The following is a 22,605-nucleotide window of genomic DNA, read 5'->3' on the forward strand; positions in this document are numbered from 1 at the left end:
CACTTCCTTATTTACTTTCTCTACACCAGTCATGATTTTAAAGACTTAGTCTCCTCTTTTCCAAGCTGAAAAGTCCCCGTCTTTTTAATCTCTCCTCATTTAGAAGCTGTTCCACATCCCTGATCAATTGGTTGCTCTTCTCTATACCTTTTCCAATTCTATGTATCTTTTTTGAGATGGGGTGACCAGAACTGCGTGCAGGATTCCAGGTGTGGGTGTACCATGGATTTGTATGGTGGCATTACGATATTTTCTGTTTTATTCTCTATCCTAATTATTATCTAGCTGTGCCAATTCATTTGTTTTCTAATGCCTTTTCAGCCACCCGGTCGATTTCCTGCAGCAGAGGAGACTCAAAGGTTTGCCTCAGTGCACGATGGAGCAGCATTTCCCCTGCATGAATCACGCTGGAGTGATTTTGCTGTTTGCTGCCCCATTAGAGTAATACACTTAGTCCCGTTTGAGATGAACAGCAGCGCTTCAGAGAAGAACCTTTCAGTGCAACTGCATGGTGGGCTGCAGGACACATGGCTTGTACAAAACAGCCTCTTAAAGCTGCTGGTACATACAGCAGGGTTCACCAAAACACGGGTAGCTAGATTCCACCTGCTCAGCCATGGTAGGGTACATTAGCCTGGGGAGAGGACCCAGCGAGCCCTTCCCAGCAGGTTAATCGGCTGGCCTAGGACTCAGGCCGGAGCTCAGTTCCCATCTCTCTGACTCCTGACCTAAGGCAGTTCTCTTCCTCTTTGTGCTCCCCCATAATTTTTCCATTCTCCAACCCTCTGTCTGGGCCTGTCTGTTTAGATTATAAACTCACTCTGGCTGGATGTCTGTATAGTACCTAGCACAACGGGGCCCTGAGCTCAGTTGGGGATGGGTCAGCTAGCGCACTCGGCAGGAACAGTAGAACAATGCTGGCCCGTCGATTTCCTGGATGGCTGTGTGGTGAAGGACACTGGCTACACTGCCTCACCCCCAGCGATGCCCTCCCTGCATGTCTCCCAGTCCTTAAGCATTGCTCCTTCGAAAGGTATCACACCTGCAGGCATGGTCACTCATGCAGGGCGTGTCCTTCCCTTTGTTTGTGCTGTCCAGGCTCATCAGAGCCACTGTAAAGCCCCATGGTCTTCATCATTCGTAACTCGGGATAGGCGTAGCGTTTTGGAGGAAAAAACAGCCTGAAGGCAGGGATAACAGAACACATTCACCCAATGCTAATTGAAGGACAAACGCCCTGCGATCATCAATAAGTTGCCTTGTATTTTCTGCAGTATCAACCCTAGATATTTCTACAAGGAACTGATAGAAAAATGTGACATTTTCGCTAAGTGTCACTGGTTTCCTGACAGCCTCGGTGAAGGTAAATAGGTTTTAAAAGAGGGTGATCCCAATGCAAGATGCAATGGCTCTGCCCATTCAAAGCCAGAGGCTTAGAGCGCTTAGCTGGATATTTTTCTTCAGCTGACGAGACGCTAGACAAGCATCAAGAGTGCCAGCATACCTGGGATGAATTCTAAACGGGATCACAAAGGCTTTTGTTTGAAAGAAATAGTGAGGAGAGTGGATTTAGTCAGCCCTTGAAAAGGGTGCCCAAGTTTTCCCAATTCTCCCAGGGAAGCAGAGTTGCAAAGAATCTGCATGGAAAAGCAGCCCAAGCTTGTACTCCAGCAGCTGGGACTGGAGAAGAAGGGTTGGATCACTCAATAAATTACCCTGTTCTGTTCTCTTCTCTCCCTCTGACACACCGGTCATTGCTGGAAACCAGGATACTGGGCTAGATGAACCACTGGTCTGACTTACTACGGCCGTTCTTATGACATTGTAGTATGAACAACACATAATTGGGAAGTCTCATTTTGTTTGCGAGCACTCAGAGCAGCCTGGAGGAAGCCTCTGATGACAGCAGCCTGCATTTGATTGTAGTTTAGCCTGGAGACGTGCGGATTGCTCCCTAACAGATGTTTTTTCCACCCAAAGACAGGGTGTCCTCTGTATCTTTACTGGAATTCCGAGGATTTCCCCCTCAAGCTGTGTAGCAAAATCTCTAGGCTAAATAGGACTCATGTTGGAACCAGTCAACATGGCTCTTTAATCACCCAAAGTCTTGTTTCACTCACATCCTTGCCCCTCCTTCATAACTGGAGAACCCTGGTTTTGCATCTCAGCCTGGGAGCACTGCTAGAGAGTCGCTGAAATACATTCTTCTGTAACGCTAGTTTAATTCAATCTGAGTCGATGCATTTTTAATGGTCCAACTGAGAGGATAATTTAGTTTCCGGGCTTGGATTAGGGCCTCAATTATGTAGCAATTCCAAGCACAGCTACTGAGCTGGTTCCACAGCAGGTATCTGCATGGTGTCTTATGCAATACCTTTCATCTGAGAGCGTTAATGTTCCCATTTTACAGAAGAAGCTGAGTCATGGATGAATTCTGAGGGAAGACCTATTGGGTGAGCCAGGAAAAGAACCCAGAAGTCCTGACTCCATCCTCTGTTTTTATCACCAAGGCCTTGCCTACACAGAGGAAACTGACTGGCATAGCTACTCCAGAATAATTATTCTGCAGTAGCTATTCCAGTGTAGCTCCCCTGTGTGGACGCTATTCTGGAAAAAGAGATTTTATTCTGGAATAATCACTCTGCCATCAAAGTGAAGTAATTATTCCAGAATAAAATGACTATTATTCTGAAGTAGCGTCCACAAGGGGAGCTATTCCAGGATAGCTACAGCAGAATAATTATTATGGAATAGCTATGCTGGTCAATTTCTCCATGTAGACAAGCCCCAAGATGCTTCCTTGATTGCTTCCTTTTTAAACAGTACTCCATTGTTTCGCCCCCAGAAGACAGACTATTGTACACTCGTGCATGTCCTATGCTGATAATTGAAGTTGAGTGGGGAGGGGGAAAGGAAGTGTGTGCATGACCCTGGGCCTAGTTGGATAAGATCACCCCGCTGTAAACTGACATCCAAAGTGGTTACCATGCGAGGAATTGAGGCAGACTGGAGAAAGTGCTCTGTTACTCTAAAGTCTCTGGCAGAGATTAGCTCACGTGGGGTATTTATATTCGGACACCTCTCTGCAGAGAGATTATCAAAGAATTCACTGGTTTCAGAGTAACAGCCGTGTTAGTCTGTATTCGTAAAAAGAAAAAAGAAAAGGAGTACTTGTGGCACCTTAGAGACTAACCAGTTTATTTGAGCATGAGCTTTCGTGAGCTACAGCTCACTTCATCGGATGCATAGCATATCGTGGAAACTGCAGAAGACATTATATACACACAGAGACCATGAAACAAAACTTCCTCCCACCCCACTGTCCTGCTGCTAACAGCTTATCTAAAGTGATCATCAAGTGATCATCAAGGAAGGCCATTTCCAGCACAAATCAAGGTTTTCTCACTCTTCCCCCCCCCCCCACACACACACACACAGACACACATACAAACTCACTCTCCTGCTGGTAATAGCCCATCCCTCTTTGAAACCTCTCTTTATAATGCGCATGATAATCAAGGTGGGTCATTTCCAGCACTAATCCAGGTTTTCTCACCACCCTCCCCCCCACACACACACACACCCCCCCTCCAAAAACCACACACACAAACTCACTCTCCTGCTGGCAATAGCTCATCTTACAATGTGCACAGCAATAATCCAAGTTTAACCAGAACGTCTTGGGGGGGGGGGGGTTTGTAGGAAAAAAACAAGGGGAGATAGGCTACCTTGCATAATGACTTAGCCACTCCCAGTCTCTATTCAAGCCCAAATTAATAGCACCATCAACCTCAGCCTGGTCCAGTCCACACATGAGATCCACTTCCTGGACACTACAGTGCTAATAAACGATGGTCACATCAACACCACCCTATACCGGAAACCTACTGACCGCTATTCCTACCTACATGCCTCCAGCTTTCACCCTGACCACACCACACGATCCATCGTCTACAGCCAAGCTCTGCGATACAACCACATTTGCTCCAACCCCTCAGACAGAGACAAACACCTACAAGATCTCTATCAAGCATTCTTACAACTACAATACCCACCTGCGGAAGTGAAGAAACAGATTGATAGAGCCAGAAGAGTTCCCAGAAGTCACCTACTACAGGACAGGCCTAACAAAGAAAATAACAGAACGCCACTAGCCGTCACCTTCAGCCCCCAACTAAAACCCCTCCAACGCATTATTAAGGATCTACAACCTATCCTGAAGGATGACCCAACACTCTCACAAATCTTGGGAGAAAGGCCAGTCCTTGCCTACAGACAGCCCCCCAACCTGAAGCGAATACTCACCAACAACCACATTCCACACAACAGAACCACTAACCCAGGAACCTATCCTTGCAACAAAGCCCGTTGCCAACTGTGCCCACATATCTATTCAGGGAACACCATCACAGGGCCTAACAACATCAGCCACACTATCAGAGGCTCGTTCACCTGCACATCCACCAATGTGATATATGCCATCATGTGCCAGCAATGCCCCTCTGCCATGTACATTGGTCAAACTGGACAGTCTCTACGTAAAAGAATAAATGGACACAAATCAGATGTTAAGAATTATAACATTCATAAACCAGTCGGAGAACACTTCAATCTCTCTGGTCACGCAATCACAGACATGAGGGTCGCTATCTTAAAGCAAAAAAACTTCAAATCCAGACTCCAGCGAGAAACTGCTGAATTGGAATTCATTTGCAAATTGGATACTATTAATTTGGGCTTGAATAGAGACTGGGAGTGGCTAAGTCATTATGCAAGGTAGCCTATCTCCCCTTGTTTTTTTCCTACAAACCCCCCCCCCCCCCCAAGACGTTCTGGTTAAACTTGGATTATTGCTGTGCACATTGTAAGATGAGCTATTGCCAGCAGGAGAGTGAGTTTGTGTGTGTGGTTTTTGGAGGGGGGGTGTGTGTGGGGGGGTGGTGGTGAGAAAACCTGGATTAGTGCTGGAAATGACCCACCTTGATTATCATGCGCATTATAAAGAGAGGTTTCAAAGAGGGATGGGCTATTACCAGCAGGAGAGTGAGTTTGTATGTGTGTCTGTGTGTGTGGGGGGGGGGCGGGGGGGAAGAGTGAGAAAACCTTGATTTGTGCTGGAAATGGCCTTCCTTGATGATCACTTGATGATCACTTTAGATAAGCTGTTAGCAGCAGGACAGTGGGGTGGGAGGAAGTTTTGTTTCATGGTCTCTGTGTGTATATAATGTCTTCTGCAGTTTCCACGATATGCTATGCATCCGATGAAGTGAGCTGTAGCTCATGAAAGCTCATGCTCAAATAAACTGGTTAGTCTCTAAGGTGCCACAAGTACTCCTTTTCTTTTTTCTTTTTAAAGAATTCACTGTGCATTGTTACTTCTCAGCTTGGACACAGAGTCACAAGTGCAAGAGCAAAGCATGTGCTTTTTGCTGTCACGCTGACACGTGTAGAAAGATTCATGGATTATAAGGCCAGAAAGGACCATTGTGATCATCTAGTCTGACCTCCTGTATAAACACAGGCCATAGAACTTCCCTCAATTCCTGTTTTGAACTTGAATTTATAGTTTAGAAAAACATCAGTCTCGATTTTCAAAATGTCTACCACTAACCCTTGGTAAATTGTTCTAATGGTTAATTACTCTAACTGTTAAAAATTTGCACCTTATTGCTAGTCTGAATTTGTCTAGCTTCAATTTCCAGCCATTGGATCTTGTTTACTTTTCTCTGCTAGATTGAAGAGCCCTCTATTATCAAATTTATGTTCCCCAAATAGGAACTTCTCGACTGTGATCAAATCACCCCTTAGCCTTCTCTTTGCTAAGCTAAGCAGATGGAACTCCTTGAATCTATCATAAATCAGGTTTTCCAAGCCTTTAATCGTTCTCACGGCTGCTCCCTGAACTCTCTCCAGTTAACATCCTTCTTGAATTGTGGACACCAGAACTGGTTCCAGTAGTAATCGCACCAATGTCAAAGAAAGAGGTAAGAAACCTCCTCTGCTCCCCTGCTTATACATCCAAAGATTGCATTAGCCCCTTTGGTCACCGCATCGCACTGGGGGCGTATGTTCGGTTGATTATCCACTAGAGCCCCTGGCCTTTTTCAGCGTCACTGCTTCCCAGGAGAGAGTCCCCTCTCCTGTAATTATAGCAGAGATTCTTTGCTTCTAGCTGTATGCCCTGTGCAGCATCTCTCAGCACGCATTAGAAAGAGCAACAGAATCAATCATTGTGCACCGAGAGGCATAAAATCCTCGTTCATTTCAGACAGGCACCTATATTTTGGGGCTTATCTAAGTCTCTGGACCTTTGAGACTTCCCTGCTCCTCTAATACCATGGTTTTCAAACGTATTTGATTGCTCTTCTCCCCCCACCCCCCGGCCTCCTTTGTGTCTGTAGTAGTTCACCTTCCCCGGGCACCCAGCCAGCAGCCACCACTCGGGGTTGCCCGCTCTGAAGGCGGAGTGGAGAGCGGCAGCTGCTGGCTAGGCACCTAGTTCTGAAGGCCGCGCGGCCGCCAGCAGCAGCAAAGACGTAAGAGTGGCGTGGCATGGCAATGCCACACTTACTTCTCTGCTGGTCGTGCTACCCTCAGAGCTGGGCACCCAGGCAGCAGTCACTGCTCTCCAGCCACCCAGCTCTGAATGGGCGCAGTAAGTTGTTTCCCCCTCCCCCCTTCCCTAACGCATCTCTCGCATCCTCCCCAGACTACATTCTACCATGTACCCCAGTTTGAGAGCCTCTGCTCTATTACCTATGATATTAAAAAGGGAGTGGAATGTCGGGCAAGCAGTATCCAAGGCTGCTACTGCCTTGTCCCCCTTCCTAACAGCAGCCAGCGGACACTGGCCTGCGTAACGGAAGTCAGGATTTCGTCCCAGCTCTAACCCTGTGGAAGTGCTTCGTTTCGTCAAAGGCAAAGGATACACGGAGAAATGAGGCTGCTCTGAGTCCAGGCTCCCTTACTCTGGGTATTTATTAATGCAAGAAATAATCTGTTCCGTGATCTGGTGATTAAGGCCCCCCCCAAGCTGTTAACAAGTATTGGATCCTCACTCTGCCTCCAAGCTGAGTCTAAAGATTTAGGTTAATGACCTGCCAAATTCTGAAAATCCATTGGTTTAATTAGACTACAGTGCATGCTCCTGAACAAAGTAACAAGCCAGCTATGTACCGCCTGCCAATAAGTCAGTCACTGAAACCGTACGACAGGCTGGAGGTGAATATGGCAGTGTTTCATCGGAAGTTGATCTTTGCTTTCAGTTTCTTCCTCCTGCCCCCCTCAGATGAGTTTGTGATCAGAGCCTGAGCTCCTCTACTTTGAATGAAGAGTGTTTCGTGTGGGCAGTGGCAGGGCAAGCTTCCCTGCAGAGACAACCCACGCCTGACAATAGTGGGGGTGAGGGCAATCAGCTTCAGCAGTGTTCGTGTCAGTACAAGCCAAGCATCAAATTTCGGGACGGGGACATGATCCCATTTGCCCCCCATGCATTGCCTCTGCTTCCCTTCATGACTCCATGCCAGGGATACTGTGTATTTTGGCTGGGTTTTTGAAAGGAGCCTAAAGGGTTTGGGAACCTCACTACCTTCGGCTCCCTTGACGTATCCGGGCCATAATCCCGTGAAGCGAAGTCACCAAATACTGCCCAATTCCAGCAAGTCTTCACAGAGCTATCCCACTCTACCTTTTTTTTTTTTTTTTTTAATGTAGGCCATAATTACAAGATGGGGCTCTATCCTTTGTACCTATTATCTGTCGAGATATAACCACAGCACGAGAACTTACAAAGCGGCAAAGACTACCCAGAACTTCCCATCCAGCATGTTATGGATAACGTACCCAACAACACCTGAAATCGCATCTTCCATTCCAAAACAAGCACATTATTACTGACCCACCAAGCCGCCCTCCCGGTTTCGACCTGCCACGCAGACTTGGACTATGTTGAGCCAGGTCTGAATAAGCCAGCCTATCAGGCTGACCAGCATTATTTCTTTGTGCTTCCATGTCTATCCTATTGTCTCCTGTTGTCTTTTGTCTTGTACTTAGATCAGAAGCTGTAGGGACAAGGGGCCGTCTTTTTGTTCTGCGTTTGTACCGTGCCTAGCACAATGGGGTCCTGGTCCATGACTACAGCTCCTCGGTGCTTCGGTAATACGAATAATTAACAAGCTGTGATGTCGTTGTTGTTATCCGTTATGCAACCACATTCTGCTGCAGCAGGTAGAGCCAAAGCTGGTATAACTGTGAGTAGCTGTGCTTGGGATTTCAGAGCATTTTCATCTTAGCAGTGGCTAATTTTGTCATGAAAGGCGTAATTAACATTCTCCTCCTTAGTAACTTGTTTGCTGTTCACCAGCGTCATAAGAATTGCCCAGGGCCTCTGAGCCAGTGTGTTGTCACTGTAACTAACAAAATGCAATTAGGGGATGAAACGCAGGGGGCACATTGAGCCTTCCGGTTGACAGACTGACAAGAGAAGGAATTTCCCAGTCTCTGGCGCTCAGAGCGAGAGACATTGTCTCTCTTTATAGAACCATGACCAGATAAATTCACCTATTTGTAGTACTTGTTTGTGGCTTGTAGAGCAGAAAGAATGTAGCTAAGGAAATATTGAGAGCTATGCTTAATTTATTTTTCTGCATGAATTGTATGCTGAGGCCACATGTGCTTCCAGCCATCCAAGACAATCCAGCCAAAAGCTTCATGGCTTCCCCAAACTTTTCACTGTCACAAATCCATCGATTATGATGTGTAAAGAGCCGCCATGTGTAATACGATCTATGCAATGGCAATAATATAGATACGTTCGCTCATATCGTACATCAGTAGATTAATCTGCCTCACAGTGACACTTCGCAAAGGATTCATTCCGTGAACTAGCATGAGATAGTGTTGTCAAGTAGATAGGGCACTGGGCTGGGAGTCAGGAGATCTGGGTGCTAGTCCCAGTTCTGCCACTAACCTTCTGTGTAACCTTGGGCAAGTCCCTTTGCCTCCCACCCATTCCATTTTGTCTATTTAAACTAATAGGTCTCTCAGCAGTGACTGTCTCGCTATGTATTTGCACAGTGCCTAGCACAAGGGGCCTAAGTCAGGACTCTAGTTGCATAAATACAAATAATAAATAATACTAATTATCTGAACCTCCCAATGTTTGAAGTTCCCCAGTCACTATAATTGACTAGATCATCTCTACTATGAATTCTGGGCCATTACCTATCTCTGATTTGGGGCGCTGCATCAAGATTTGATACCCTTTAAATAGCTCTTAGAGAAATATTTGCTTTGGCTTCAACCAGTTTGATAATGAGTTTAGCAACCTGAACCCTAGCTGATCATTCCTCTGGGTTTTAGATCGCTAATGTCTTTTTGAACTCGTGACATTTCACTCACCCTCTGATTAAGCTTCTACAGAAAGGAAGTGAAACAGCCAGCCTCCCTGACATCAGAGGTGCAAAACAAAGATGGCTGCACTGCTGTCAAAGCAGTGGGGTCACCCAGAACCTTGAAATGCTAGAAATAATTAGAAGGAACCTCAATAGGAGGAAAATATATGCATGCTAGATAAACTCCTACCAGGTCTTTCATCTGCCAGTCTTGCTCAGGCTTTATAATATACACATAGAGAGAGAGCACCTGGGTGATTTGATGTTAAAGTGTTTGTTTCTTGGCATGAGTTTGGGACAGTTATATTACTCGTTCACAAGTGGCTTAAGTGAAAATTAAGGAGGCATTCTGGAGCTCTCAGTGTGACCCAGTGGCTAAAAGAGTTAATATGATCCTGGGGTGTATAAAAAGGGGAATCTCAAGTAGGAGCCGAGAGGTTATTTTACCTCTGTATTTGGCACTGGTATGGCCGCTGCTGGAATCCTGTGAACAGTTCTGGAGTCCGCAATTCAAGGAGGTTGACGAATTGGAGAGGGTTCAGAGAAGACCCAGAGAATGGTTAAAGAAAATATCCCTTATAGTGATAGACTCAAAAAGCTCAAGCTATTTAGCTTAACAAAAAGAAGGTTAAGGGGTGACTTGATTCGTCTACTACGAGCCACATGTTGAATAAGTATTTAATAATGGGCTCTTCAATCTAGCACAGGAAGGTCTAACACAGTCCAATGGCTGGAAGTTGAAGCTAGACCAATTCACACTGGAAATAGGGTGTAAATTTTTCACAGTGAGAGTAATTAACCATTGGAACAATTTATCAAGGGTCGTGGTGGATTCTCCATCACTGACAACATTTTAAATCAAGATTGGATGATTTTCTAAAATCTCTGCTCTAGGAATTAGTTGGAGGAAGTTCTCTGGCCTGTGTTAGACACATAGATCAGAGGTTCTCAACCAGGGATCTGGGGCCTACTGGGGGGCCATGAGCAGGTTTCCACCAAAATAAAACAGAGAACAGGGCCAGTGTTAGACTTGCTGGGGCCCAGGTCGAAAAGCCAAAGTCCGAGCCCCCCTGAGGGCTGAAAGCCAAAGCCAGAGCAACTTAGCTCTATGGTGTGGGGCCCTGGGCAATTGCCCTGCTTGCTACCACCTAACACGTGGCTTTTCATCTACTGGATATGCAGAAAACCAGATGTTGTGGCACAGGTGGGCCATGGCATTTTTTAGCATGTTGAGGGGGGGCCTCAGAAAGAAAAAGGTTGAAAACCCCTGGACTAGATGATCACAATGGTCCCTTCTGACTTTGAGTCTGACCCTCTTCAAGATTGGCCCCAAGGATGGGGCAGCATAAGGCTAAAGGGCTGATTTGTACTAATTAGGGCTGGGTTGATGGTTTAGAAATAGATTGGTCAAGTCTTTAGGAAAATTCCTACAGAAGTTTATGTAGGGGGCCATCTCCTTTCTCTTACCCATGCTGGAGAATTTAAAAGAAAATCCTATCCCTGCTATAAAATTTTAGAAGATGGTTCAAAATGCCCTTAGGAAGGATTTCATTCGCTATTGAATTCAATAGGATTTTCAGAGTCGTTTTTAATATAAATCTATTGGCTTCCGCCACAGGATTTTGTTTTATAAGCAAAGCATGTTTGACCCAGCTGTTCTAGTGTCCTATGAATCTGAATTTCTGTGAGCTTAGGTTCAGCAGGTCTTAAACCCTGCATGGCAAGGTCATAATAGCATCCTGGAAGAGCCCATACACTCCAAAGGAGCATATCTGCATTTCAAGATAAGAGAGGGTCAGGTATAATGGAGAAATGGCTGCTCTTGGCACATAATCATGGACATAAGCGCTGGAAAGGATCTTTTCAGTCAGCTGTTCCATCCCTCGCAGCCAACGCAGAACTATTCTGTATGGCACTGTACGGTTTTAGGAGCTTTGCCAAGTTTGCATGGCCGCCTTTTTCCACAGGCTAACATTCCTCATGACAATGAAGTATTTCCTTTTCCTAACTTTGTGCCATTACTCCTAGCTTTCCACCCTTGGCCCACCCTCGCCAATTCTTCTACCGCCTCAAAGTATTTACTTGGAGATGGTTCTCATGCCCCTTTCAGTCATTGCTTAGCCAAGCCATCCATACCAAACTCTTTTCATCTCTCCTCCTTAAATCTAAACCCTTAATCATTTTAGTTACCTGCCCCTGAATTTCCTCCATTTTGTCAGCGTCCTTCTGATATAGCTCCATTTTGCCATTTCCTTCCAGAATTATACTCACTCTATGAAGCATTTTAAGACACAGTTCACATGAAAGGTGCCATACAAAATAAAGCTGCAATAAACTACAAGCATAAATAATGCCCTAAGAGCAATGAACAATCCATCTTCCTCCACAGAGATAGGACAGGATATTCTATCATCCCTTCAATGAAATTTCCATCAAGAACTAGCTTTAAAGGACAGAAAACAGCCAGGCACAGCAATGGCTCTGGTGTAGCATTTTGATCATCGTTAGTACCACATCCAGTTTAATTTATATTTCCATGTATTCAATAGGATTTAGTTACCTAGGGCCGTTATGCTGAACAGTTCCTTAATCCACAAATGAGAACCTTACTCACTCTGAATAGCAGTTTACCCATGAGTTATCGGAATCTGGCCACCAATAATCTGTGTTGGTTTTATTTATTTGTATTTTTATCTCCATTTAGTTGGAGTCTTCCCAAGCTGATCATAGAAGTTAAACTGTAGAAAATTCATCAAAAATTTTCCAACAGAATTTTTCAATTGGAATATGTTGCTTTGTCTAAATGTTCTGTGGGAATGTGTCCATTCCAATGAAAGTTTTGTTTAGGGGGGAAAAAATCTAAATGAAGCATAAAGAACATTTTGATCTCTGCTGAATGGAACATTCTGATTTTTTGTTTCAAAAGTTATTTTTATCGCTTATAATATAATGTAAAACAATATAACACTCCAAAAATCTAAATAAAAATTAAAATTTTCAATTAACCCAAAACAATTTAAAAAAAAATCATGTCATGGATACTTTGAAATTTGAGGTCTCTGTTCTCAATCAGAACAAAAGCAGATTTAAAAAGTGGGGAATTTCTCTGCAAATGGAAATTTACAGTTCCTGCATAACACTACTGAATTGCACATTGGTGCAATGAGCCAAATTTGTCTTTGGTGTAGCTCTGGAATTAGAGCATGGATAAGTGTGGCCCAATTAGTTCAGTAGGGATAAAATACATTACCAGCAACAGCATCTTCGTCATGATCAGCCAATATGACTTTCTTTTGTGTTCAAGCTTGGTCAATACTTGTATGGAAGGCCTTCAGAGAACACCAACCTATTGTTCTGTACTGACCTCATTTCCCTCCCTCCTATTCAACTGCCTAAGAAGGGGTACATGAGAGAGAATACTTAAAAGTTCTTGACCTTAAGTGTATGTACCTTGCCTGAAAGAGATAATAAATCTATTGTTGTATAAAGTAAACATACGATGGATGCAGTACCATGGGATATTGTAGGGTTTACTTACATCCTTTCTAGAATTAAAAAAAGAAAATTGGTGACTACTTGTACGCTCATATGCTGCATTGTAAATGGAATTGGATGCTTTTGTGAGATCAGAGGCTGTATGGTCCAGTGGCTAAGGCGCTAAATGCAGAGTCAAGAGCCCTGAGTTTTGTTCATGGCTCCACCACTTTGTGTCCTAGGCAATTCCCCGCAGTTCTCTGTGCCGGTTTCCTCAACTGGGGATAGTGATAACCTCCTTTAACCTGAGATTCTCAAGTGAAGGAAGAGCTATAGTGTATAAAGGCTAAAATATTGCCATGATACTGAATCTTGCTTCAGGGGCTCAACAAACTGAGGAGCGGGAAGACATTTTCGTCATGGAATATAATAGTGGGAATATTTGTATGGGAAGGTAGGAACCCTGCCACAGCACTGAGTAGGTGGCATACATTGAAATCAGATGGGTGTATCCCACCAAACCAAATGTCCTGTGATTGCCAGGAGCCTGCACCCCTTCCCATCTTTCCCCGCCTGCTTCTGTGTCTGTGTATATTTCACAGTTTTTTCCCTCTGTAGAATGCATCCTTTCTATGCTGTGTAGCCTCCCCCTCCCCCCCCCCCGCCTTGCTTTTCACTGTAGGAAAAGGAAAGACTCACGTTTTTTCATATGCCCTGGTATCGTGCTCCGGCCATTCCAGCAGACACACCACCCTGTTGGGAAGCTCTGCTGTCATAGAGTAATAACCCTGCGGGAACGCCAGCAATAAAGCCAGGAACCAAATAATGCCGATGACTACCCTGGTGGCTGTGGCTGACAATCTGGGTTGCAATGGATGGATAATAGCCATGTACCTGTAACAGAGAGAGAGAGCAGGGCTTTAAAAATGAAGCAGCGCAATGTGGCACGTAAAAGACATGGATTCTTCTTCAATGAGACTGTTAACATAGTAAAGGATCTTCTCCATGGGATTGCCGGTAGCAGAATCTGGCAGCACAAGAATAGCTGAGATCTGTTTATTTTGTAATGATCTCTGTTCATGGGGTTTGAACCCATGACCTGCAACGTTAAAGCACCATTTGAGCTAAAGTACTATCTCTGTTAGCCTCTATATGGACCAGGCAGCAGAGGGAGGATGCAACACACACATACACCCATGTTAGATACCCCCCCCCCCCAAAGAGTACTGCTTATTGGCTTGTTTGATAGTGATTTGGTGGCATAAAGTTGTTGGTTTCTCAATTAACTGGTGTTTTCTCAAGTCTTTTTTTCAAACTCCTCCTTTTAATAGCTTTTTACCATTTTGGGGAGGCTCTTTCCCATGGAAGCGCATAGAGCTTGGTTTCCCTATCTAGTTCTAGCCAGTTTGGGATGAAGAATGATTTGCAGAAGTTCTTTGCATCATTTTGAGTGAGGAATAAATGTGACAACCACCGCAATACATTCATAAATCAGAACAGAGGGGAAATTCAACAAGTGGTGCGCCCAGTGCTACATCTGATCTGTACAAAGTGATTGCTTAATCCAGTTCCTAACAGACAAGTATCCATAGTTCTCTTTTCAACTGGTGCTAATGAGTAATCTCAGCAGAGAGACAAAGGGATGAATCTGTAGATACTTTAAGGCCCCCATCAATGTAGTATTGGAGCATCTAATAATTTCTGTCCACACTGCATCTCTGTGAAGTAGGAATGTGTTGTTTATCCTCATTGTACAGATAGTGAACTGAGGCACAGAGACACCATTGTGAGAAGGAGCCAGATTTTAAAAGGTATTGAGATACCTAACTCCCATTGAAATCAATGGCAGTGCAGTAATTAAATACCTTTAACAAGTCAGACCAAGGGCATGCAGGAAGACTATGGCAAAGCTGGGAATTGAACCAACATTGTCTGAGTTATAGCCTGTTGCCTTAACCACCGGACCATCCTTCCTCTTTGAATGCCCCCATGGGAATAGGAATGGGGTAACCCTCTCAGCCTTTCTGTGGCTGCAGTTCATAGGCATGGGTTACAGATATCACTGACAATTTTGAGGTGTCTCCCAGGGTAAGTAGTAACCACATGGTTTTCCTCAGTGGATTCATGCTGCAAGGAATTTGGGGGGGGGGAAATAGTCTGACTGCTGCTGATCTGGCAGTTTTTCCTTGTTCATTTCCCTTACTTCCTTTGTCATGGTGAGTATATAATCACATGCAATTTATTTTATTATATAGTGTTAATTCCTTTTCCTGACTTCAGGTATGCAATTTTTGTCAAGCCCAAACCTCAGTGCATCTGATACTTTCGCCATACAAAAAGAGGGGTTATTTTGTGCCTAAACCCACAATAGTAATTTGTGTCTGCTGAGCTAGTCAAGCAGGTGTTCATGTTAAATGTGGTGCTAAATTGCAGCCAGAGCCATTACTCCTTTTTGTGTCAGAAAACCTATGTTACTTGTGTGTATATTTTGTAATCAACATTAATACCTCTAGGCAGGTTGCAATTTCCCAGAGTTTTGTTCCAGGAACTTGCTGATTATTTATTTTTTTCTTTAGAATAAAGCCAAATAGGAGGAAAGGGGGGAAATCTATATATCTCATAGATTTGTTGGTGGTTTTCTGTAAATAATGACAATGATAAATAATTTCATAAGAGCTCAAAAAGCAGGGATAATATGCGAAAGGGCTTATCACTGGTAAAGATAAATAATATTGAAGGAAAAAACAGTGTCCCTGCTAGCTGCCCTGAAGTAGCAGATGCTGATGCCTTGCAGGATAGCTTCCAGTTGGAGGAGAAATCGGTGATGCGGTGTCTGGGTGTATTGTTAATGCAACTGTTTATTTACGCAATATACACCAGTCCTTGAACAGAGGTAGTCACAAACAGCATGCAGGCAATCCTTTTTTCAGGAATCTCAGCCAAAACATGAATGTCCACTTCCTAAGGGCAAGAATTGACTCTGGTTAGAGAGATTAAGGCAGAGAGCAGCCTCTCTGTTTGCCACAGCTCCCTTGAAATGGAACATCATCACAAAACAATAGTGCAATATTTCTTCAAAAGCTGATCAGTGCGTGTAGGCTGAGGGAAAGAATTTGTAAAACTGTGTGTAATGGTGCCACTGGTGACACCTGCCATAACAGGAAATACTGTATAAAGCTGTGGATATTACTGTGATGTCTTATAGGGCAGTCATTCTCAACCTTTCCAGACTACTGTTCCCCTTTCAGGAGTCTGATTTTTGTCTTGTAAACCCCAAGTTTCACCTCACTTAAAAACTACTTGCTTACAAAACCAGACACAAAAATACACGTGTCACAGCACACTATTTCTGAAAAATTGCTGACTCGGATTTTTGCCATATAATTACAATATTTATGTTCCAATTGATTTATTTAATACTTACATTTCAGTGTATAGTATACAGAGCAGTATAAACAAGTCATGATATGAAATTTTAATGTGCACTGACTTTGCTAGTACTTTTTATGTAGCTGCTGGCTGTAAAACTAGACCTATCTAAATGAATTGACAATACCCCCTGGAAGACCTCTGGTTGAGAACCACTTTTATAGAGGGTGAATGTCTAAAATCTTTTAGATCACGTGATCTGTTTTCTCAAATGCAATGAAAAAGGTAAAGTTTCAGTTACGTGTTGCAAAACGAGAAAGCTCTGGGAAAGGAAAAAGTGGCATTAAGGCTAGAATGGAGCTTAGGAGATTCAGATTCAAATCCTGGCTCTGCCACAGATTCCCCCATGTGATCTTGGGTAAATCACTTAACTTCTCTGTCTTAGTTTCTCATCCATGAAAAAGAGAAAAAAAATTGTCCTGTCTATTTAGATTGTAATCTCTTTGGGGCATAGACTGTCCCTTGGAAATGTTAGTCCACTGCCCAGCAGTTGTGCCTGGTCTTGGTTAGTGATATTGTAATACAACTAACTAACTATAGTACATAAGGCAGGCTGCTTTTACTACGACAAAAACAGAGGGTGAAATTCATCTTTCTGAAATCTGGTTGTGCCACGCAGACGTTAGCCAGTCATTTTGGAAGGATTAATTGGAAATGGCAAAAATTCCCGCTTGCCTCAAGTGCTTGGGAAAAATGTCCTTTTCTGGCCCCAGGAAACTGACTCTTGGTTTCAGCATGCGTACTGGTGCATATGACGTCTCATACTTGGAGAATGAAAGACACATGCAGAGGAGTCTCACCATCTGTACATCCAGTAACTCCGTACTATGCCAGATTTCTGCTTCCTGCCACTTCACTTGCCTGCAAAGTAGCTCTTTTATATCACAAGTCGAATGTAAATATTTCTGCAGCTCAGCGTGGGCTTTTAAACCCTCCCAGAATAAAATGGGAGATAGGCACAGTCTCTGTTTTCTGTATTATGGATCCTGAGTTGCCTTGAATCTCTCAAGCTACTAAGCAGCCTTAGGAGAAGCTACGGTCTCCATAGGAATTCATGAGTGATGCAGAAGGGACGGGCTGATCAATGCAAAACAAGAAGTTATTAAACAACACACGTCTCGTGTCAAATGGAGGAAAGAGAAACTCTCCCTTTCCTCCCAGACGGGAAATGTTTCCAAAGGGACGTTTCTCTTGTTTACTGGTTGGAGACTCAGCTTCTGCATCCCAGGCTGAGCCAAACTCCCCTCTTGTCCAGTAGCGCTGCCCCAACGGCTGCAGTGGAATCACAGTAGCATAACCAAGAGGAGAACTTGGCCCTTTTCTATTCACGGCTTCAGTGACGCCTTGGGCAAAGTTACCTTCTATTGTTGTTCTGGCCATTTTAAGGCTGCAATGTTTATCTCTTCACCCCATTCTCCTTTGTTTTTGGTTTTCCTCCCTATGGGATTGGGATGTAGAATAGCTCAAGTTTCAAGGTTTCCTTTTCTTTATTCTGCCCTTGTGTTCACGTGCACTCCCAGGCTGCATCTGTATTACTATTTGTATCACGGCTCCTAGGCAGCCCCTGCCCCACGGAGCTTACAGTACAGTCCTCGTCTCTCTGAGGACGGGATGTGTTCTCCTTCACAGCCCTTGTTCAACATTTAAGTTTCCCAAAGGGGGGAGGAAGTGTTGTTAGAGAGAAAAAAGAAGCACTCCCTCCTTGGTGGTCCATGAGCTCCCCTGTAAAATGGACCTGGCAGCATTTTACAGCAGAGATAGGCTCAAGCCATAACACTTGGATCCAGACTTTGAACACCCCAAATTTGGAGGCGTATTCAGATCTGGAGTTTGGGGTCAGGCCTTTCTGAATATGGGACCATTCTTCACCCTCAGTGTATGAAGTCAAGTTCTGATGCAAATGCCTCCCTTTCTCCCCCCCCAACCCCAAAATTGGATCGAGGAGTTTGCCTTGAGCTCACCTCGAGTTTGCGGTAATGGCTCAAAACATTAGTGCTTACTATATGGTGGCTACCATTAAGGCTATTAGCAAGAGGGCTGTTGTGTTTTAATGGCCTGAAATGAGCTGTGACCCTCACTGCATGGTAGCACATGCTACGTCTGAGATGGCTGAGCACTGGTCTCCTTTGTAAACCCATTTAGGGCTTGACGCAGCAAGGTCCTGAGCTCATCTGTTAGGTGCTGAGCACCCTCAACTCCCACTGATGTTAGCGCATTGAGGGCAGTCAGCGTCCTATAAGAACAGTCCACACCTTTCAGGACTCAAATCCTGAGACAAAATTCTGTGTTTATGAAAATGAATCCATTGAAAGCTCGGAGAGGTAAAGAATCTCATCGCAGAAGAGGAATCATGGGAAGGGGATTACACTAGAATTATTCACAGCTGCAGAAATACAGGCATAGCAATGTGGGGCTTTTTGTAATAAATTCCCTGCATTACTATGTGGTCTGTCAGCCCTACTATTGCTGATCCTAGCGCTCAAGCTGACAGTCAGAGCCAAATTCTTCCAGCCCATCAGCTCACAAATACTCCGAGCTGCTGCATTTGGTGTTTGATTGGCAGGAGTTGAGTTTTCATTTGTAAAATTAAAATGGACAATGTATCGCCCTTTCACGAGAGATTGACCCGCAGCAGCGGGGGGAAAAAAGAGAGAATGTTATGTAGAAACGTGTGGGAGATGCACCTTGCCAACTATGTGCCTCTACCCATGGGTACCACAAAGCCTTATCAGTCTCTCTCAGCTTATCCAGCCTGATAATTATCCATCTGAAGTCTCCGTCAGCCATTTGGTACCTGAATTCAAATCTAGTTCTAAAGATGCAAGTAAGTGGAGCTTCCCGGGCTGCCCTGGGGAGAATATTTAACAATCTAATGAATCTCACTGGGAAGGAATTTTTCCACCTACACAGCTGAAATGTTCCTTTTTTTATTTTCACCTCATTATTCCTAGCTTTGTTTGCTGGGGCCACTCCAAAAGAATTCCTCTTCCTTCTGGATGCCTTTTGAATTCTTGTTGACAGTTACGTCCCTCTGTCATCAGCCAGCCAAGCTACACTATACATTATTCCCAGTCCTTGTTGTGACCATTAATTCAGAGTGTCTCAGTTTTTATGGTACCAGCTTGAGACACCGGAGGCTTGATTTGCAAGAGGGCCGAACTCCTGTAACCCCACCTGCAGTCGACAGGAGCCACCGGTTCTCAGCACCTCTGAAAATCAGGTCCATGGTGGCTCAAGCTGGACACCTATAATTGAGGCAGCCAAAATCAGTGGCCACTTTTGAAAATTTGGACCCTAGGACTCTGTTTTCAGCCGCATGCGGGGGAGGAGGTATTTTTTAAGGCACTGTAAACAAGTTGGACACCGCCTGCGTGCCCCCCCTCAGAGACTGGGGTGCCTCTGCCTTGCCCCACTCTTTATTCTCTCTCTTCTAGGCACTTTTACCCAGACTTCACGTGTTGCTCATCCAAACACGCCCTTATTGGGGTCTGGGTTGACTCAAATAAAACAAACGCCAGAGGGAAAACTCGGTCCCAACAATCTGTTCCAGGGCCTGGCTCTTACCGCAGAGCCTGGGTGAAAGGAAAAGTCTCTTTATCAGTTCTTAAGAGGTGACCTGCTCTGGGGTTGGGCTTGCAGCAGCCCAACTCAGGGCTGACTACTCCCTCACAGATTTCCCAGAGTCAGCACCCCTCAAGGACTGCTTCAGCTCCCTTTATAAGGAGCCAGCTGTTCAAGCTTCCTTCCCTGCGCCATGTTTCTGGCTGGCTCATTCAGCAAGCCAGCTCCAGGCTTCGAGTCTCCTGCAGGCAGCTCCCTCATGCCTTCTGTTCTCTGAGTTAGGGGCCTAACTCCCCTTGACTTCCAGTGTGATTTAGGCACCTAGCTAATCTATGCCTGGGCACCTAAAGTTGGGCACTCAATGGCCTGATTTGGAAGGATGGCAAGCATCTTCAGCTTCAATATAACCTGCAGATCCCTCAGCACTTTTGGAAAATCATAACACCAGACTGCAAGGGAGCTCCTGGGTCATCCAGTGCAGTCCCTGCTATCACAGGCAACCCCACCATTCTATCCCCCTCATAAACTTATCAAGTTCTGTCCACAGTAAGGAAGAGATTTTTCTGAAGCCATCCAAGTGATTCACTATCACAAATACCATTGACAGTCCATGGGACTGGCACTTTGGAGTCACGGAGGCGCTTCAAGAAGCTTCCCACCCTTTCGCGAACAACCTTGTCAAAAGTGTCCCTGGACTTGGTTGCCCCAGCTTGCGGTTGCCCGACATGAGATGCTTTAAGGGGACCGGATTTGAGAACAGATGCTCAGCATTTCTGAAAATTTGGCCCCTTTTAAGGCCTTTGGAGTTGGCAGACAAGAATGAAGGTGCCTGCAATCCTTAGTTGCTTTTGAAAATTTAGGACTTGAGGCCCAGATCCTCAAAGAGAATTTAGGCTCCTGATTTCCATTGAAATCTATGGGAGTTAGGAGCCTGCATACCTTTGAGGGTTACCTACATACCTTTGCAAAAAGAAAAGGAGTACTTGTGGCACCTTAGAGACTAACACATTTATTTGAGCATAAGCTTTCATGAGCTACAGCTCACTTCATCGGATTTCTTTTTGCGAATACAGACTAACATGGCTGCTACTCTGAAACCTACATACCTTTGGCTTTCAAGGCAAAAATTTGAAACTTGGGTGCCAAAATGAAGGCATTTAAGGGTTGAGCACCTGCAGGTTTTCTAGATTCCAAGGCCAGAAGGGACCATTGTGATCATCTAGTCTGACCTCCTCCATAACACAGGCCGTAGAACTTCCCAAGATAATTCCTAGAGCAAATATTCCTATTGACTTGGATGCCAGAGAAGGATAATCAGCCCCTCTGAAGGTGAGGTTTTCTTCATTTAGGTGCCTAGCTATGGATTTATTGTGGGTTCATCCCAGTATGAAAATTTTGGTTTGGAGTTTGAAAATTGGGCATTTACTTCCCTTACTCAGTGCTCAAGTGCAGCTTTAAAGGATTTGAAGTCATGACGTAAAGCAGACCCATTGTTCGCTGGGCTATGCAGTTTCATTCGTTAATAGCGGATTGCAATCAGACATAAATAACCGCTTTTACATCTCAAATCAACTTTCTGGCAACACACTCTAGAGAACTTTCCTTCTCCGTTAGTGCTTCACAGATGTGAAAACCGTCCAGATGATGAAATGGACAAATAATTGTCATAATGATGAAATAAAATCCAGCCAAATGGCCTAGAGATCCCTTTAATTGTCAAAAAGAAAAGGAGTACTTGTGGCACCTTAGAGACTAACCAATTTATTTGAGCATAAGTTTTCGTGAGCTACAGCTCACGAAAGCTTATGCTCAAATAAATTGGTTAGTCTCTAAGGTGCCACAAGTACTCTTTTCTTTTTGCGAATACAGACTAACACGGCTGCTACTCTGAAACCTTTAATTGTCATCAATTTGTCTATGACACTGGCTGCTGGAGTGCTCCTGATGGAGGCAAGACACCAGAATAAATGTGGCAAGTCCTTTGGAGGAGGAAAAGGCACAGAGTGAATGTGAGAGACAGAGGGGAAAGAGGCAATACCGCATAGGCATACTGATGAGGAAAAGCAATCCAGGGAGAAGAAAGGAAGGTTAGGGGATAGCCTTGGGACCTAGGAGACCCCAGGTTCAGCTCCTTGCTCTAGGCAAGGACCTTAGGCCATCACTCAGGGCTGGCCTACGCTAGAAAGTTAGGTCCACCTAGCTGTGTCACTCCAGGGTGTGAAAATTCACACCCCTCAGAGACGTAGTTAAGCCAACCTAAGCCCACCTATGCCTCAATGTAGACAGCACTAGGTCAATGGAAGAATTCTTCCTGGGGCCGGTTTTGTTCAACGTCTTTATTAATGATCTGGATGATGGGATGAATTTCACCCTCAGCAAGTTCTCAGATGACACTAAGATGAGTGGAGAGGTAGATAAGCTGGAGGGTAGGGATAGGGTCCAGAGTGACCTAGACAAATTGGAGGAATGGGCCAAAAGAAATCTGATGAGGTTCAAGAAGGACAAGTGCAGAGTCCTGCACGTAGGATGGAAGAATCCCATGCACCGCTACAGGCTGGGGACCGATTGGCTAAGCAGCAGTTCTACAGAAAAGGACCTGGGGATTACAGTGGATGAAAAGCTAGATATGAGTCAGCAGTGTGCCCTTGTTGCCAAAAAGACTAACGACATATTGGGCTACATTAGTAGTGATTATTCCCCTCTATTTGGCACTGGTGAGGCCTCATCTGGAGTATTGCGTCCAGTTTTG

General features: G+C 44.6%; 1 protein-coding gene across 1 annotated transcript in view; it reads right to left on the reverse strand.

The window, feature by feature from the left end:
• The window catches only part of LOC141978094 (substance-P receptor-like), a 95,999-nt gene that overhangs the window by 39,301 nt on the left and 34,093 nt on the right, over positions 1-22,605 (reverse strand). Inside the window, exon 2 of the mRNA XM_074939943.1 lies at positions 13,566-13,760. Within this exon, the coding sequence (XP_074796044.1) occupies positions 13,566-13,760 (195 nt within the window). The remainder of the gene's footprint in view (positions 1-13,565; positions 13,761-22,605) is intronic.

Source organism: Natator depressus, chromosome 26 (genome assembly GCF_965152275.1).
Source record: "Natator depressus isolate rNatDep1 chromosome 26, rNatDep2.hap1, whole genome shotgun sequence".
Classification (NCBI taxonomy): domain Eukaryota; kingdom Metazoa; phylum Chordata; order Testudines; family Cheloniidae; genus Natator; species Natator depressus.